The 18621-nt window shown below is 40.5% G+C and overlaps 1 protein-coding gene across 1 annotated transcript in view; it reads right to left on the bottom strand.

Annotated features, from left to right (window-relative positions):
- Positions 1 to 6087: 6087 nt before the first annotated feature.
- SKAP2 (src kinase associated phosphoprotein 2) overlaps positions 6088 to 18621 on the bottom strand; it is a 226512-nt gene continuing 213978 nt past the window's right edge. The window contains exons 12-13 of the mRNA XM_066584584.1: positions 7903 to 8004; positions 6088 to 7560 (exon numbers count right to left, since the gene is read on the bottom strand). Coding sequence (XP_066440681.1) covers positions 7912 to 8004 — 93 coding nt within the window. The 3' untranslated portion in view covers positions 6088 to 7560; positions 7903 to 7911. The remainder of the gene's footprint in view (positions 7561 to 7902; positions 8005 to 18621) is intronic.

Genomic DNA, 18621 nt, shown 5'->3' with positions numbered 1-18621 from the left:
GGGATTATTCTGATTGCCAGATTGGAGTCAGGAAGAATATTTTTTGCGTTAAATAGGAAATACTGGCTTCTACCTCATTGGGTTTTTTTTTCCTTTCTCTGAATCAACATGGGGGGTGGGGTGGGAGGGGGTAAAAGGCTGAACTGGATGGACATATCTCTTTTTTCGACCTTGATTACTATGATGAGCCAAATGATGGAATTAAAAGTTCAACAAACTTTTTCGTATGGTTACCATGGTAACATGCAATAAAACCTAATCGCAATCGCATCAAATCAGTACAATCCGTTTGTTTAATTGCACCAATAGACTTGAATGGGTGATTTTCATCCAAAAATCGCACTAAAATAGAACGAGCTGCAATGTCTTTTACTTGGACTATTCATCTGTCTGTACGCCCCTTGGAATAAATGTGTTTATATTTGCATCCGATTTCGGACTGATTTTTGTGATCCAAAAATCGGACAAAAAAAAAAAGCTTTGTGTAAATGTGCCACTAAAGAGAAAAAAACCTGAGATACTTAAGGTGACCATCCGGGCATGGCCGAACAAAGATGGCCGCATCACTTCTGTGACGACATGATGCACACTGAACATTAGTATACATTGGTAGTCTAAGGCCGGTATTACACGGGTAAGAAAATTGCGCAAGATTTCTACGTTGCTGCATGTCCTATATTTTTGTGTTCCTCAGACCGCATCGCCCATTGTGATGAGGAAAACATATCGCATGGCGTACGATGTGCACACAAGTGCGATGCCAGGTTTCCATTGAAAACACTTGCCGATCCTCCGATGTGGCTGAAAGCCGCGCCAGAGGGTCACTACTTTACTGAAGTGATGGGAGGTGTTTTTGAAAGAAAAACGCCTCACATCCATGGGTAAATCGCACATTGGCAAGCGCGATATCGGGCCAAGTTTCACGTTTGGTACAGCGCTTGCTTACGTGAGGCTAATTTCACACGGAATGCAAATTTTGCAACTGTTGGATATTCCACTATTAAAATCCGCACCAAAATCTGCACTTCTAAATGCTGATTTTGGTGCGCAATTCCTGACAGAATTAGGGACAAAACGTATTTTTTGGAGCGTAGTTGTGAATACGGACGTCTGTTTTCGCCCTTCCCTATCTTTCTCGCACATAGTTTTCATACGTGTGAGCAGAGATAGGGCAGCAGCTTTTGCCCTTCACTATGCCTCATTCAGTTCGCCTTGCCTTTGAGCTGACTGCGATATCTTATAATCAGGGTCACATTTCACAATATTTTTGAGGTTTTATAGAATTTTTTATACTTATTTTAATGACAATGCTCTATTGACACATAACTGGGATATAAGTCTAATAAAGGCCTCTTTAGATGGGACGACTATCGGGCAAATGATGCCTGACACTCGTCCCCGCACATACTAGCTCGCGTTAACCTGCGCGGGAGCTAGTATCGTTACCTCTCAGTGGGGCGGCTGGAGGAGATTTCTCTCCTCTTGCTCCCCTGCCCCTCTCCATTCACCTAACATAGCAGCTGTTCAATACTAAACGGCTGCTATTTACACTGAGGAATCAGTGATCTGCTCATTGTCCATCGTTTATGCTGCATAAACGATGGACGATGAGCTGAACGCTGATTTTTCAGTGTAAATAGCGGCTGTTCAGTAGTGAGCAGACGCTATGTTAGGTGAATGGAGAGGAACGGGGGAGCGAAAGGAGAGAAATTTCCTGCAGCCTCTCCGCCACCCTGTGGGTCACTCTGTGAGTGAACCAGCTATACTAGCTCCCGTGCAGAAGGACATCGTTTGCCCGACATTCGTCCCGTCTAAATAGACCCTAAGGCCTTATGTCCACGGGCACGCAGAGTTTCCCAGTGCAGAATTCCACTGCAGATCCCAGCTGTGCCTGCAAACACGAGGCCAAAAAATACATTCACTCACCTGTCCGGACACAGTGTGGGTCTCCTCTGCCACAGCCGGATCTTCTTTCTCCCGCACACCGGATGCACTCGGGACGCTGGCGGCGTGCCGCGCACATGTGCTATGCTTTCTTTCTTTTTTAATGTCCCGCTTTCCCACAGATCCGCGGCACGGACACAGTGTAAGCTGTGTCTGTGCTGCACAGCAGACAGCTTCCATTGACTTCAGTGGAAGCCGTCTGTGCGTAAAAAAACGCAGAAAATGGAGCATGCTGCGATTTTTATCCTGCGCATGTGATCCGCACGCCGGGATAAAGTGACATCCACAGGTATTTAATTACCAGCGGGTGCCAAATGCATGTCTATGGGCATATTGAACTGCGGATCATCCGCGCGGTTGACCAACGCGGATTCCACAATTCAATTCAATTTTGCCTGTGGACGTGAGTTTCTGAAACCGCCCTAATATTACAGCCGTGTGCATGAAGAACATTTATGTGGTTTGAAAACGTAGAAGCTAATAATGATTGACAAAGATAATTTATAATCATCTTGTTACATAAACGCAACTAGAACAAGAAGACATGGCTGAATGGGGGGTTATTTCTTCCTGTAAGTAAATCAGTTTGGCTTGGAGTGCTATATAAAACAGCACTACCGTGTTTCCCCGAAAATAAGACAGTGTCTTATATTAATTTTTGTTCAAAAAGGTTTAACTTTTTTACATGTATAGCTGCCTGGACACTATTTAAATTGACTTTTTTAATTAACTGTTAGCAGGGCTTTGCATCCTCAAAAATTCTGGAAAATCATGCTATGTCTTATTTTCAGGGTATGTCTTATTTTCAGGGAAACGGTAATTCTATGGGGGAAAAGACAAACATGTTTATTAAAGTGTTGCTGCTATTTTTCAATCAGTTGTATTTTTGTTTACTTTTCAAGCAGCATTAAACACTACAGAAGTTCTTAATTGTTACAATGTAACAAGTTCGATGCTGACATGAATAAAGGGTGCGAATACCAACCAGCTAGACCTGTCACAGTGCACATGAAGAAGAGACTAAACGGCCGCATCCGGTCCTTCATACTGCTCTTGCTGACGCTTTCTAATGACGTATACCCCCTGAGATACACCCCTAAAGAGGAATACTACCGTTATATTATATAGACACCAATTCTAAAAAATAGCAGAAAATGTAAGTTTAATAAGAATAAATGACTGTTATAAAATACCGACGTACGGTAGAAACCCATCAGATACTGAACCGTAAATCCTTCATCCAACCGAGTACTTTTGCTGCCGGTCAGACTGTAAACTGGCCTTTACCCTCAGGCTCTCTCCTTCCTATTTTGGCTCATAGAATGTTAATGTGGGCTACTGCAGTAAGCGGCTTTTGAATGGAAGTCTACAGCTGCTGCAAAGCCTCTTGGGAAGCACCAATCATGCTTGTGCGGCAAGATAATAAGGCGGCAGCAGAGGTTTTCTATTTCCATGTCACTCAGTGAGGACTGCTGCTGCTTTGATTTACTGATAGCTCAATATCTGGGTCAGTAGGAAGCAGACACAGTTTGTCAGTCGGCTCCTGGACATGCTATGCCAGCCGAAAGTGAATTCTGTGGTGCTATCGAGCATCATTAGAAGAAGAAATATGGCAAATGTGTGTATTACAGTGGAAGGTTGAAGGCAACCAGACAGGGCTGATAGCACGGCCAAGGAGGATAAAGGATAGGACAATGGAGGACATTTTTGGGGGGGACAGCCATGTATACTGAATGTTGAATTTTAAACAGGGCCAAATGACAGACAAATGTTTTAAAGGACCCTCATGTCGTCTTCGACTTTGTCACCAATGTGCGATGAAAATTATGGAAGGGTAATACAGCGTAGACCAATATAAGATTATATCAAATACGTATTCAACGGATACACTTTATTCATATATACCCAATATATAAAGAGGAAGAAAGAGGGGGAAGAGTATTCTCAGCCCCAGACAAAATGATTTGTAACTGAAAGATTCTTCTTTTTTGCTAATGATTAAAATATATGATGCGTCCCAGAAATGTCCATGTTCACCCTGGATAAATAGGCATCTTAAAAGTCCACCCCATCCAATGCATCAGACCTCTGAACGCCCGGGGCAGCTCCATAGACATTAGCTTCTCGCTGACTGCTGCTATAATAAGGCTGTATTCACATGGGGTGAGTGCAGTGCAGATCCGTGAAAATCTGATCTACATCGCACCTGATTTGTCTGCAATTGCAATACATTTTGGCATCCAAAACCTATAACTTCGCATCGCTGTCCGTGCGTTTTTCAGGTCCATGAAAAAAAAATCGCATGTGCTGCCAATAATTAAAATAGTACAAAACACATTGAACTCGCATGCAAACCACACAGCATGTGAGCGTGCTGCGATTTTTTTCACCATAAGAATGAATGGGTTATGGTTGAACAAGAATCACCCCAAAAACAGGTTGCGCTGCAATTCTTCGATCTTGGACTCTCAGTTGGAGAGAAAAATGAATGGGTTCCTTTGATATAAAAGTTCTGTCCTTCTCGCAATCAGACAGAATTTGCGCAAGAAAATTGTTCCTGTGAATACAACCCTTCGTTAGAACCATAGAACAATATTTAATATTTATGAATATCTTCAAAGATTCAGGCTGTATTCCCACGGACGAGTGTGATGTGGGTCCATGAAAATCTGACCTACGTCCCACAAGATTTTTCTGTGATTGTGATGCATTTTGACATTAGAAACGCCTCGCAGCGCTGTACACGCATTTTTCGAACGTGTGAAAAAAAAAATCACAAGTACTTCCAATAGTTAAAATGGTAAAAAACGCATCACGCTCACATGCTAATCCCACAGTATGCGAGTGCAATGAGATTTTTTTTTCACACTGGTAGGTACATTTTCTGCCTGGAGCAAGCACCAATCAACATTTTTGTAAGTGGACTTGGGCTTATTCTCCGCCATCTACCTGGAACAATCAGCACTTCTGCATGTGCCCGCATGATCGTTTGTGTGCTCCTTCCAGCACATACAGTCTCACTGTCGCCGACAGGACATCCCAGGGCAATGTGCTGTAGAGAACAGATGATTGTTGGTGCCACATAAAAGATGCGATTGCCTGACAAACAGTTGATCAGCGGGTTGAAGGAATGTCTGTTCCTGATCATCTGCCAGTATAAAAGGCCTTGAGGAAATCTCACTAAGGAGATAGACTATTACAAACGCTCCTTTCTTGCTCTGAGGACATCATAAACATTCACATTACTTTATCCATATATTGAATAGAAGTCACAAGAATTAGCTGATGCAGAATGATATTAGATTATCTGCTAGGCATAAATTAACATTTGCAAATTGATATTACTGGTCTTTTGATTCTGAACACGTAGAGTTAAAGAAGGGTTTTCGGTTGAAATTGGAGGATGTTGATATCATGCAGCAATTAGGCGTATGTCGTTCACATAGAACAATAGAAGCTAATTGGTTATTTTGAATTGCATTAAAAAATGGAAAACATTTACTACTTTAACCACCTATATCCATAGTACAGGTACAGCTATAATCATAGTGTAGAACAAGGCAATAGAAAGTTTCAAATTTGTTTCTGGGAGAGCGGTCCTCACTGGATGAAGACCCTTATTGATAATGCATAGAGAACAGATTTATGTCTGATACACACAGGACTATGAAGCAGGGAGCCATAGAAGTCTATAGGTCCCTACACTAGACATATGGTTGCCTCTGGTTTGTAGGGAAGAACAGATCTCATTAATTCTCAGCCATTTCAATAATAAGTACATTTTGGGGAATTGCAATTTATCCAGTTCCCATCAGCCCTGGCAAAGCTTTCTTCTGGATATAACATGGATCCATTCCGAGGTAGCAACAATATGAATGTCAGGTAAATGAGCTTGTAACACATAGGCTATACACAGAACATTACAGCAAACTTCCTGTGGAATAAGACGGAGCCCGCGTCCGTTCACTTGACAGCCGCACTGTACTTCTTCATTGTGTTTGGAGGCCAGATGGCAATGAAATCATTTACTTCACCTTGTTGTGCTTAATTACTACAATCAACACACTATTTTCCAAATTAATCATAACAAAGTAATTTCATTAGTAACACAGCAGGCTGTTGAATTATTAGCGTCATAACAGGTTCGCAAACAATTAAACTTTATTTGAACCTTAGAAATTTGCAGGGTGGAACGCTTAGAAAGGAAGGCGCAGTGCACGGCGCACAACATCACCGCGCCGCTGACATTTCAATAGCATTCATTTAAGACGCGAGACAAAGGCGAGATTTTATACCTAAAGAAATACAAAAGCAACAGCAATAACCACGGAAAAGAATATTATGAGAGATGAGCACGAAGAAAGAAGACAGGAATCGGCATACATTGCAACACGGGATGTATAGAGTTAAAAAAAAAAAATCACAACTCATATATTAAAAGGGCATATACATTGAAAAGTGAACCAAAGGTCAGCGCAATGGACTGATGAGTTGGTGAAGGACTCCCTCTCCTGGGCAGAAAAGGATAAGAATAGATTTTTTTGGTTGTGGAGTAAATTTTCTTATGTGTACCTATAAAATAAATTATAGGGGGGAGGGTTGGGGAATTCAGTTTCAGCATTTCTATCAAACATCTGCCACCTGCTGGTGACTGGGTGCAACAACCACTAATTTGTTTGTATATAGTAACAGATCAATGTGGATACAAATGTTACATTTAGCAACTAGATATTAAACAAGAGCTCTGCAGTATAGATGACAGTGTATATGTAGTTTTAATGATCTCTCCTATTCCTTTAGATTGCAAGCTCCTACGGACAAGGCGTTCTCTACACTAGCCTGTGACTATATTTTGCATTGATAATTGTACAGTAGTTAACAGATTCTCTGCTGCTTTCAATCATGTTGTACAATGACTAATGTAGCATGATATTATACTAAATGATTTATATCACCGTTGACATTGATATTTTGAGGACAACTTAAAAAAAAAAATTCAAAAATTTGGATTTTACATAAAAAAATATTTCTGGAATTTATAGATAATGTTATATACTCTCCTGTAAAAATGATACAGGTATTCTAGAGGTGATGACTTTATTTGCTAACCAGAAAAAATATATATTTACGAGTTTTCGAGGCCCTGTCATCAGTATACTGTCAGATGATAACTGACCTACCTGATGAAGGGGTATTAAGTAGCCTCGAAAGCTAAAAAAAAAAATTCTGGTTAGTAAATAAAAGTACCGCCTCTATAATACTTTTATCTACAAGAGCATTTAACATCACTGATATTTTTCTTGGCTAACACGCTACCACAATATTTTTGCTCTGCCTTCCCAATTTAGATTCAAACAGGCATTAAAAATTAGCAATTTATTTTATTTTTAATCCTTTTCCTGGGACATTGGACTAATACATAGTTGGGCGCAGAAAAGGAACTAACACACTAATAAATCCTAACCCCACAATGTTAAGCAAATTCCTTCTGTATGTCCCCCATTCATCATAATTGTAAAAAGCTTGTGCATATGATAACTCCAATATCGCACACAGCGTATATGAAATACTCCACAATGGTGAAATCTTCTCGGTGTTTCTAATAAAGGACGATTCCTGGTTGAAGAAGAAAAAAAATGATGTGAGAAAACAAACCAGACACGATGGGTTTATCGTAAATATCACCGTATCTAAGACAGAAATTAATTACAATGTTTGATTGAAGGCAATATAGAGTAGCGCGCAGAGATAAGCGTGCAGCTCGCCGGCTGCAATGTGGGATTCTATTGCTTGCAGACAACTAATGGAGCAGTATTAATTAAGGCTTAAAAGCTATTTTTTGCCACAGTCCTTAAGTTAATACAACTACTGCAGAGGTTTTAGGAAGGAAATGCTTATAAAACAGAGAACAGGAGAACACATGAGCCATTATAGTAGATTGGATTAAAATGTACTTACCCAGGCCTCTCAAATATCATACATCTCCATTATGTACGCTTTAGGCACCAGGCCAATGGATCCCTTCATTTCTCCTACCCACCAGCCATATCTATTGTACTCCTAATTCAAAACAATAAGCTGTATTAACCTTTTGCCTAGCACAAATGTAATATCATTTAATGTAAAGCTACTTTTAAATGTTTTTGCCCTATGTTTGGTCTGCTAATCATGACGACGGAAGCCAGGTTAGAGAGAACTCCACCAGCGTGATGGGGCTCTTAAATGAATTCCTGTAGTGAATGAACATAAGAATATATATATATATCTCAGGTGACTTAACCGATTAATGGTCCCATATATGTGTGTGTATATATACATATATGGACACATAAGACCATTAATGGGTTAAGCTACTTGATGTTTATGCTCTTCACTTCTTTCATCTATGTACACATTGAAGATACATAAACTACAGGTACAACAGACTTTTGATAACAGCTACTGATTATATACATGAGAGTGAAAAGGATACACATCAAACGGCTTAACCCTTTAATGACCAAGGGTCTTTGATGCTCCTGTGTCCAGGTCACAGTCTGCAATTCTGACATTTCCACTTTCAAAAAATCATCATTTTTTATTTCCTATTGATAGTGCTGTGTGAGGGCTTATTTTTTTGCAGGGCGACCAGTAGCTTTAATTGGTACTATTTTAGAGTTCATGCAACTTTTTTTATTGCTTTTTATTGAATTTTTTTATTGGAGACAGGGTGACCAAAAAAAAGACAATTCTGGCCTTGAATTTTTCTTTCCTCACGGCATTCACCGTACATGATTAATAAATAATAATGTGATATTTTAATAAATTGGAGCTTCATGGAGGCAGGGAAACAACATTTTTAATACTTTTATTTTGATGCTACAACTAGGAAAAGGCTTTTTAAAAATCTTTTAATATTTTTTTATTTTTGTAGTAATTACAAAGTGTTTATTTTAGATATTTGTAACGTTTTTTTTTTTTAGTTCCCATAAGGAACTTGAACTTGTGGTCATTGGAGCGCTTATACACTAGAATGCAATACCATGGTATTGCATTATACTGTATTACAAGCTGCGTATTAAAGACATGGCATGTTTTAATAAGCCAACAATCATGCCAGCCCTGGAAGTCTTCAGAAAGCCTTAGGCCGGGTTCACACGGGGCGTATTCCCGTTGGAAATCTCGCGGTTTGGCCACAGCAAAAACCGCGAGATTACCGCCGGGAGAACCGCCGCGGCTTTGAAGCGGCCCGGCCGCTTGCTTTTCCGTTGCGGCCGGCGCTCCCATAGAGGAGAGCGCGGCCGCGATGAAAATAAACAAAAAAAAAAAGTAAATAGACATGCTGCATCTTCTGAAGCCACGGCTGCGGCGGCCGCAGCCACGGTTTCAGCCGGACTTACCGCAGCGGATTGGCCGTCCCGTGTGGACGAGATTTCTGAGAAATCTCGTCCACATGGCTGGCTAATCCCGAGATTAGCGGCCGCGGGCGGATTTGCCACGGCCAAATTCCGTGCAGTAAAGCCGCGGCAAATCCGCCCTGTGTGAACCCAGCCTTAGGCTGCCATGACACTCAGATGGCAACCTCACAATCTCATGGCGGCTGGGCCATTTGGGAGATTTAAATGTTGCTGTCAGAATTCCTAGCGGCATTTAAAGGTTTAACAGCCACAATGTGAATTCACCCTCAATTGCAACTGTTGCATGCGACAGTTGGCTGTCAAAGATGCTCGTGCCCCCAAGCCTGCTGCATATGCTGCATGTGCGGTGGATGTTTATATACATCCTAACTGCCTGGGGTAGGAGTAGTTAGGACGTATATAGCCATGTAGGTCACAGGAATAAGTAAAATGACTATAAACTGGTTTGTTAAAAAGTTTAATCAAAAGAGGAGAAAAGGGAGATAAAATGCACACTGACATGTTCGGGTCGGTGAACGTACAACATGCAGTAGTTTGAACAATACTAATCATCATCGCCAACAATCTAAAGGTCATGCTGGCTGTCTAGCTTTCTTTCTCTGACTGGCTGTAAGTTTGGAGAGACCTATATATATTTATCTATCTGCAACCTGTCTATCTATCAACCTAAAAGAATATTTGAAACTTTCACATATTAGTCAAATCAGACCACACTGAGAGCATCTGCAGCAGTTTGGTAACTAATATAAAACATCCCAACATCCAATTGCCAATATCAGTACCATACTTCATGTATGTTTTATTTCAGTATCATCACCTTCTATCCTCAGTTCGATCCCCTTTTGTGTGTTAAACATATTGTTACAAGGGTAACATTCAACCAATACATTGTACTATAGACCATGCAGGGGCGTAACTATAGGGGGTGCAGGGGATGCGGTTGCACCCGGGCCCAGGAGCCTTAGGGGCCCATAAGGCCTCTCTTCTCCATATAGGGAGCCCAGTACTATGAGTAAAGCATTATAGTTGGGGGCCCTGTTACAGGTTTTGCATTGGGGCCCAGGAGCTTCAGGTTATGCCTCTGTGCAGCATGGTTTAGGAATGGGTACGGGTACAGATACAGATAGAGGGAGGGCCCCAGCTCACCTTTTGCATCAGGACCCCTGAGCCTTTAGTTACGCCCCTGAGACCATGTATTAAGGCTGTATTAGAGATGCGCTCTCCCTGCTCATCATCAGTAAATTTCGGCTTATCATTCAGTATAATATTTTACCAAATAGGGTATCGGGGATTAGGACCATTTTTATTTGTCATTTAATAGACATGTGGCATTTGTAAAAAGTTAGATGACTTACTAATTTGATGTTAAAAGTTTGGGCCTCTTCAGCCTAAGTGCCCAACTACGTCTGTATGTCCATAGCCAAACTGCAAGCGTTGGGGTTGACCTGAACATGCATTGTATGCAATTCTCCATTCTGAGCATTTCATACAGTAGTCATGTGACCTTTTCACAGTCCTATGGCACAGCGAGTGGGGAAGGGGGCGGCATCATAGAGGGCAAATTCCATTTTTAATAACATGACATGCAAAGTACATAATTTGCATCATAATTCTTATTTAAGGGTTAAACATTAGAATATATATTATTTGTATGAAGTGGTTTCAGGTCACTTTCCCTTTATTTTCTAGTAATTAGTATTTGGGGGTCTGTACATGCTTACCATTTGCATGATGATATTACATGAAATATTCCACGATAACTATAATTAATAGCAAAATATTTGGGATATGTAATATCAGAGGTTCCTACAACTGATTATTCACATATATCTGGCATATATCATCTCAGCCATCTTATAACATAACGGACAATCAGTTGTAAATAAGACAGCAATCCTTCTCATTATGTATCAAGAAATAGGAAGCAGGAGCACGGGAGCGCGGAGACACAGGGACGAGTGTCGGGCATCGTTTGTGTAAATGGGCCTTAAGGTCTAGGCTCCTGTCTACACATGGACTGGCAGTTGCTTCTGAAAGCTTGTATTCTGGCTATAGGATGCAGGTTGTCATAAAATGCCTCTTATGATTTAAAGGTCTGCTAATAAAAAAGTGTAAACCGGTAATTGTAACAGTATTTTACTATACTTCATTGTTATACATTATAGGATTGACAATACTTGCAATCCTGGGTCACTTTAGGGGAGAACCATCAACAGTAGTATAGAATGCAGGAATTCAAGGATTGGTGAATATGGTGCAAATTGTACAAATTTATCAAAATAGTGCAAACTGTATAAAATTATGTGTGTAATATATATAAAATGTTATATATATATAGAAGGATATATATATATATATATATATATATATATATATATATATATATATATATATACATTCCACATTACATCTACTATATTATTTGGACACATTTTGCAACAGAATTGTGGTACATTTTGTGAACCTGCTGACTTTTTGGTAAGTTTAAGCCTATGTGACATTTACACAGAAGCAAGCCTTATAACATTAGATATGCATCACTACATCTCTGCACTTTCACAGCAGCCTAAACATAAACGAAATTCCAAATTACTTAAACATACGTAAAAAATCATATCCGCATCACATTTTTCTTGCATTGAAACAGAACAACCTACTGTCGGCCTGTATGCTCCATAGCCTTAAAGGGGTTGTCTCGCGGCAGCAAGTGGGTCTATACACTTCTGTATGGCCATATTAATGCACTTTGTAATATACATCGTGCATTAAATATGAGCCATACAGAAGTTATTCACTTACCTGCTCCGTTGCTAGCGTCCCCGTCGCCATGGCTCCATCTAATTTCGCTTTCTTCTGGCGTTTTTAGACGCGCTTGCGCTGTGTGGTCTTCTGCCTGGTGAATGGGGCCACTCGTGCCGGAGAGCTGGTCATCGTAGCTCCGCCCCGTCACGTGTGCTGATTTCAGCCAATCAGGAGGCTGGAATCGGCAATGGACCGCACAGAGCCCATGGTGTACCATGGGAGAAGACCCGCGGTGCATCGTGGGTGAAGATCCCGGCGGCCATCTTGGTGAAGGAAGAAGTAGGAAGAAGTCGCAGAGCGGGGATTCGGGTAAGTAATATATATATATTTTTTTAACACATCCCTTGGGTTTGTCCTGCGCCGAACGGGGGGCCTATGGAAAAAAAAAAAAACGTTTCGGCGCGAGACAACCCCTTTAAGTGCACCAGCCTGATGTGTATATTATGGAACTTTGATATAAAGAGTTCGGAGTCATTGCTATCACATATTGTTGTAGGATGACTGTAAAGTTATTGTATGCTGTATGTGTGTATTATGTTGTGCGTTTACTACTTTCTATTTGTCTCCATATAAACTGAAGTAGGAACAATGGGACACATCATTACTGGCGCTGTGCCACAATTATGGCATAAGTTGCCTTTTTTTTGCTAATCAATTATCAATTTTGACAAATTTACTAATGATTTGCAGCAAAAAGGAACAGATGTTACACCTCTTACTTCACTTTTAAAAAGTACCTAAAAAAGGGGGGCGATGTTTGAGCGGAATGAGGTATTTAGAGAGATTTATGACATGCGACTTTTTAAGAAGTCGCAAAATTGGTTGAAACTTCACTCCAGTAGCTGGGTGGCGTATAAAGTGACTCTTCATCTCTACACATATTTAGCCCTTCACCCAAAAGGAAGTACATGCACAACCTCTTCGCACCCTCTTTGACAGCTGACACCAGCCTGTAACAACTGTGATCGGTGCTCACACTGATTGTGGCTGATAACCTTTTAAATGACCAGATCAGCGCTCAGGGTTCTGAGATGCCCCCCTTACGATGAGATCGCGAGGTTCCGTTCAGTTGCCATAGCAGCACAGGGCCTTCTGAAGGACTCCAGGGCTGCCATGTACTTTTGCCTATTAGGATGGGCCTGTGTGCTCATAGAATGACAGCAGACATAGTATATATTGTGATAGTGAAGTATTGCAGCAAAAAGGTATAAGTGATCAAACAATCGCAAGTTCAAATCCTCTATGGGAACTGAAAAAGAAGTGGAAATAAGTGGTAAAAATATATATTTTTTATTAGTGTTTAAAATAAAGGATACTAAAAGCTCAAAAAACATTTTTCTTGTAATTATGAAAAAAATTAAACAAGAGACATTTGGCATTGCCTCATCTGTAAAAGTGCATTACAATACTTATCCCACATGCAGAACAAAAAAATCACACAACACCACAATTTAGCTTTTTTGGTCACCCTGTACCCCCCTCCCCCCCCCCCAAAAAAAAAGCAAAATAAACAAGTAATAAAAAGCAATCAAAAAGTTGCATGTACTCCAAACTGGTACCAATACAAACCGTGAGTTGTCCCACAAAAAACAAGCCCTCTTACAACCTCATCAACAGACAGATTAAAGAAACATATGGCAGTTAGAAAACGGTGACAGAAAATAATTTTTTAAAAATATTTTTAAGAGTATAACCCAAACAAAAACAAAATAAATTTGGTATTGTCACAATTGTACTGATACTTTGAATAAACTGATCATGTCATTTTCAGTGCAGTGTGTATGCCATAACAACACCCCTTTAAAGATGGTGGAATTCTTGTTTTTTTTCCATTTTACTGTGCTTAGACTTTTTAAAAATCTTTTTCACTACATTATAGGATACATTAAATAGCCCCATTGAAACATACAATTCTACAAAAAACAAGCCCTCAGACATCTACACTGGCAGAAAAAGAAGAGTTATGATTTTCTGAAAGTGAGGAGGGGAAACCAAAGATAAAAAAAAGGGGCCATATTCAACAAATTCATCAACATCGTGTGACATTTGATACATTTGTTGCTTCTTTAAACTGGAGAAGGGAAGTAAAGCTGTCAGAAAACTGGCGTCAAAGATTCTCCTAATGATAAATCCCCCCCAATGACCATAAGGAATGTCTAGCATTCTATAGTGTATCATTTTTGGTGTAACTAAGGGATGTAATAATCTTGTATATCACTCATATAACTCCAAGCCATACTGCTTTTAAAAATGGCAAATTAATTTATTTAAATTCATTCATTTAAAACATGAATGAAATTGAATAAAACTAACCAAAAAATAAAAGACACTAACCAATAATAAAACAGAAAAATAAACAGTAGAGAAAAATAAGCAAAGGAATATTGTTTTTCAACATAAGTGCACTGAGCACTGCCAGCTACATTGTAATTGCATCCAAATATTTACAACTATTGGATCGGTGTAGCCAAAAGTATTTTGTAATTGTTGCAGAGAAGATGGTGCAGATAACAGGAGCAGGTGTGCCGGCATTTCTGAGATGTCATAACTCCTTTGCACTTTTGATTTATACAGCTTAGACACATAGCCCGGGGCTGACAAGCACATGTTGGTTGGATCTTAGAAAGCAAAGCTTAAGAATGCTCGCCTATAAATTGTAGATAGACATGTGATCCTCATTTTCTGGCATGCAGCAGAACATCTGGCTGCTCTGTGCTGAGAATGCCCTGGATGCACAGCCCAGCCACTTCTTACATTGTATGCTCTTAGGTACAGATAGCCCACTTCTGCTAAGCATGTACATTTCACATCACGCATTTCTTTAAGACCACAAAACATAATTTATGGAAGGTCTGTGATGTCATACACACACACAGGATAAATATTCCAACGTGATCATGAGCATCACCACTAGGGGGCATGAAAGGGGAAGATTACAATTTCAGTCCATTTCGCTATAGGTTTTGTAAAATAAGTGTCCCCGAAATGTTTGATGGTTTTTACAGTTTTGTTTAAATAAACTGCATAGAGTGAGAATGAAAACCGGAATCTGGTTTAATAGGATCTGGTACAAAATTGAATTTTCTGTGAAATCTTTAGGAGAATTAGTATTGTTTTTGATTGGTAGAGTGAAATAACTTCACAGATAGGATGAAGCTTCAATCTAGAATTTCCCATTGTTTGTATAGCATCAGTATATCCCATAGTGCGGTGCAGAGACTGTCACCAATCACCTAAATCGGTGTCACTAATGGGAATGGGCTTATAATATGATTTCCCTTCCTCAGACACATGCACTAGGGACATTTCATAGGAAGCCAATTAACAATCAGTATGTTTTTGGAGATGCAGGGGGAAACTAATAGTAGCCAATTATGTTCAGATTAGAAATTCTATTCAAAGATTCTGGTACTTTTCAGACAGAAGGTGTTTTAAGTTGTTCTCTTGTTCATACACTGCGGTATTGCAATGGTTAATTATGCTATCATTTATTGGCTATCCCTGGTGCTGCCTTAGGGCCAGGGGTGTACCTAAAGGCTCAGGGGCCCGGGTGCAAAAGTTCAGCTTATTCATAGAACCTATTCATTTACTTGGGCTTCTTCTGAGGAAAATTCACAAAAATGCACAAAATTTGCAAGCAAAATTGGACCGATTTTTCGTAACCATACCCTAAATAACACTGAATAGCTGAGTTCACAATTCTACAAGTTCTTAGTAGCAACTGTCAGCAAACGTGTCATCAGATACATCCAGTATAACTCCTGTAATGCAATGCAGTTTTTACTGCTTGAAGGTATTGTCTAGACTTTTTTTTTTAACTGATGACCTCTGCTCTGGTTAGGTAATCAGTAGTTGATGGACAAGGTCTGTCATTCGGGACCCCCTGTCTATTAGCTATTTGTCTGGCCCGCTGGCAGTGCAGTGGCTCAGACTTTGTAATCACTAGTTAGAGGAAGAAGTGGGAGCACCAGCTTCACTCCCATTGAAATCAATGGAACTGCTGCACTACTCTTCACACAGTGGATGTGACATCTTGACCAGGAGAGAAGCAGGAAGTGAAAAAGTAGTGCAGCTCTCCCATTGGTTTCAATAAGAGTGAAGCTGACACTTCCACTTCCTGTGCTGACCACTGATGACAACCCGATCAGCAGAGCCCTGTCCATCAACTACTGATGACCTATCCAGAGGAAGGGTTATCAGTTTAAAAAAAAGGTAGAAAACCCCTTTAAGATTACTGATGTCTAGTGCCTTCTGTAATAGATACTTCCTAGGATGCAAATTATTGAGACGGCATAGAAGGTTGGGAGATTTCAGCTCCAAATTGTGACTGCTGAGTTGGAGTTGAATATAGACTGTAACTCTGCATCAGCATAATTCAATGTATTTATGAGGTGACTCAACTTTGTATTGATTAATTCTACCAGTAAACTGTGAACTTTAGTTCAAAGTTGGGAATATCATCAGCACAAAGTGGTGAGTCTGAACAGAACTTCAGCTAAAGTGGTTCACTTTGAGCTGAAGCTATAGGTTGATTCTAGACCAGTGTATATGGTATTAGCATGTTAGATAAGGCAGTTCTTCATTATTCTGTTGGCTTTCTATTAACCCGTTCCAATCCAATTTGTATCCTGGTTTTCCTAGGGGGCTTACTCTTTTCCTGCTGTTATACAAGCAGGAAAAGAGTTGGATAGGCTCCGACAGTAGAGAGGCTGGCATATACAGTAAGAGAACACCGACGGACGTCTTCTAACATCAGAGCTCCACAGCCTTCAAACATAATGTCTTAAGATGTCAGACAGTGGATGGGAAAGGGTTCAATGGGCCCTAGTCATTATGTGTATGTATGACAGTGGGACAACAATGCGATGGAAGTACATACATTATTAATTGCTGTGGACATCTTGCTGCTGTATAAATAATTGGTAATTAGAATCATTACTGAGTTGGGTTGTGAGTCAGTAACTACCAGCTAAATCCATTATATATTTTCCCCATGGATTACAGCCAACCGGCAGGCTCGAAAGAAAACTGTATGGACTTTACAACTTTTACCTTGTGTATTACTTGATGATTCGTCATATTCATTTTGAGTCTTTCTTTAATAAGAGTAAATGGTTCACTACATGTCATTGTCAATGTGGAATTAATCAAGACTGATTGGGACACAAATACTATAGATGTGAGATAAAAGAAAATGTAAAAATGTGCAGCCAACAATAAAAAAAAAGTAGAAAACTACATAGATGAAAGTCTCATGCACACAACCGCTCTATGGTCCCGTAATCTTGTGTGTTATAAGAAGCCTTAATACTAGAGCTGAGCGAGCATACTCATTAAGGGACAATACTCGAGCGAGTATCGTCCTTTTCGAGCACCTGCCTGCTCGTCAGAAAAGATTCGGGTGCCGCCGGGGGAGAGCGGAGGGGAGATCTCTCTCTCTCCCTCCCGCTCCCCCCTGCTCACTCCCGCAACCCACCGCTCACCCCCGCAGGCACCAGAATCTTTTCTGACGAGCAGGCAGGTACTCGCAAAGGACGATACTCGCTCGAGTATTGTCCCTTAACGAGTATGCTCGCTCATCTCTACTTAATACAGCACCAAAGAAGTCTTAGAAATGCATGCAGAGGTTCTATTTGTCGGACGGGTACCCATCAGCTGGTATAAGACCAGAGAGAATATCTCTCTAACACAGGGCTCTGTGCACATGGCTTTGTCGTGTACCTGAGGTGCTGCAATTGAAATTGAAAGTGTTGCTCCCACAGAGTTGCAGAAAACTTTATGAAGCTTGGATTAAAGTTTCTCCAAATGAAGGATATTGATTAATTATAAATTGGATGAAGTACGCATATTAGTATGCAGACTGTGGGGCCCTTTGTTATGCAAAATGCTACATTGCAGAGTTCGAACTCCATGCACCTAAATATCTGATTTTTAAGAGAGAAGTTGAATAATTGAGATGGTCGAAATGGGGGCATCATGTTGAGCTCTTCCAAAGGACTGGCCATTGTGCAACGTCAGTACAGAGAGTGGTGACCCAGTGGACACAGAAAGGCTCCTGGACTTGCAGACCTGGCACAGGTCCATTCAGAAGGACAATGCCATGTAAAGTCTGCCAAAATGTGTGGTTGGCAGTTGCTGATAGATAGGCGACTGCAGCATAAACCCGAGCGGTCAGTTTGCTCCATTAACCCAATTTTCCTGCCAGCAGCAACTAACCTGGTGTACTACTAGACGCAACTGGACACATGAATGGAAAATAGTTGTGATTAGTTCCAATTCTGTCTAGGGCAAAGTGATAATCATCAATGTATCCATCTGCATTCTGGAAAAAAAAGTCCACCCTGCTGTAATTTGAATACGCCACACAGGTCCAACCCCTGGAGTCATGTCTTGGGGACCCAATCAGTTGTCACAGCAGGACTGAGTTGGGGGTTGTTGAAGGCACAATGACTACCTGAAAGTATATGGATGGAGTGGT

The sequence above is a fragment of the Eleutherodactylus coqui genome, chromosome 12 (genome assembly GCF_035609145.1).
Source record: "Eleutherodactylus coqui strain aEleCoq1 chromosome 12, aEleCoq1.hap1, whole genome shotgun sequence".
NCBI classification, from domain to species: domain Eukaryota; kingdom Metazoa; phylum Chordata; class Amphibia; order Anura; family Eleutherodactylidae; genus Eleutherodactylus; species Eleutherodactylus coqui.
Note: the sequence above shows the minus strand (reverse complement) of the source record. Positions and strands in the feature narration are given on the sequence as shown.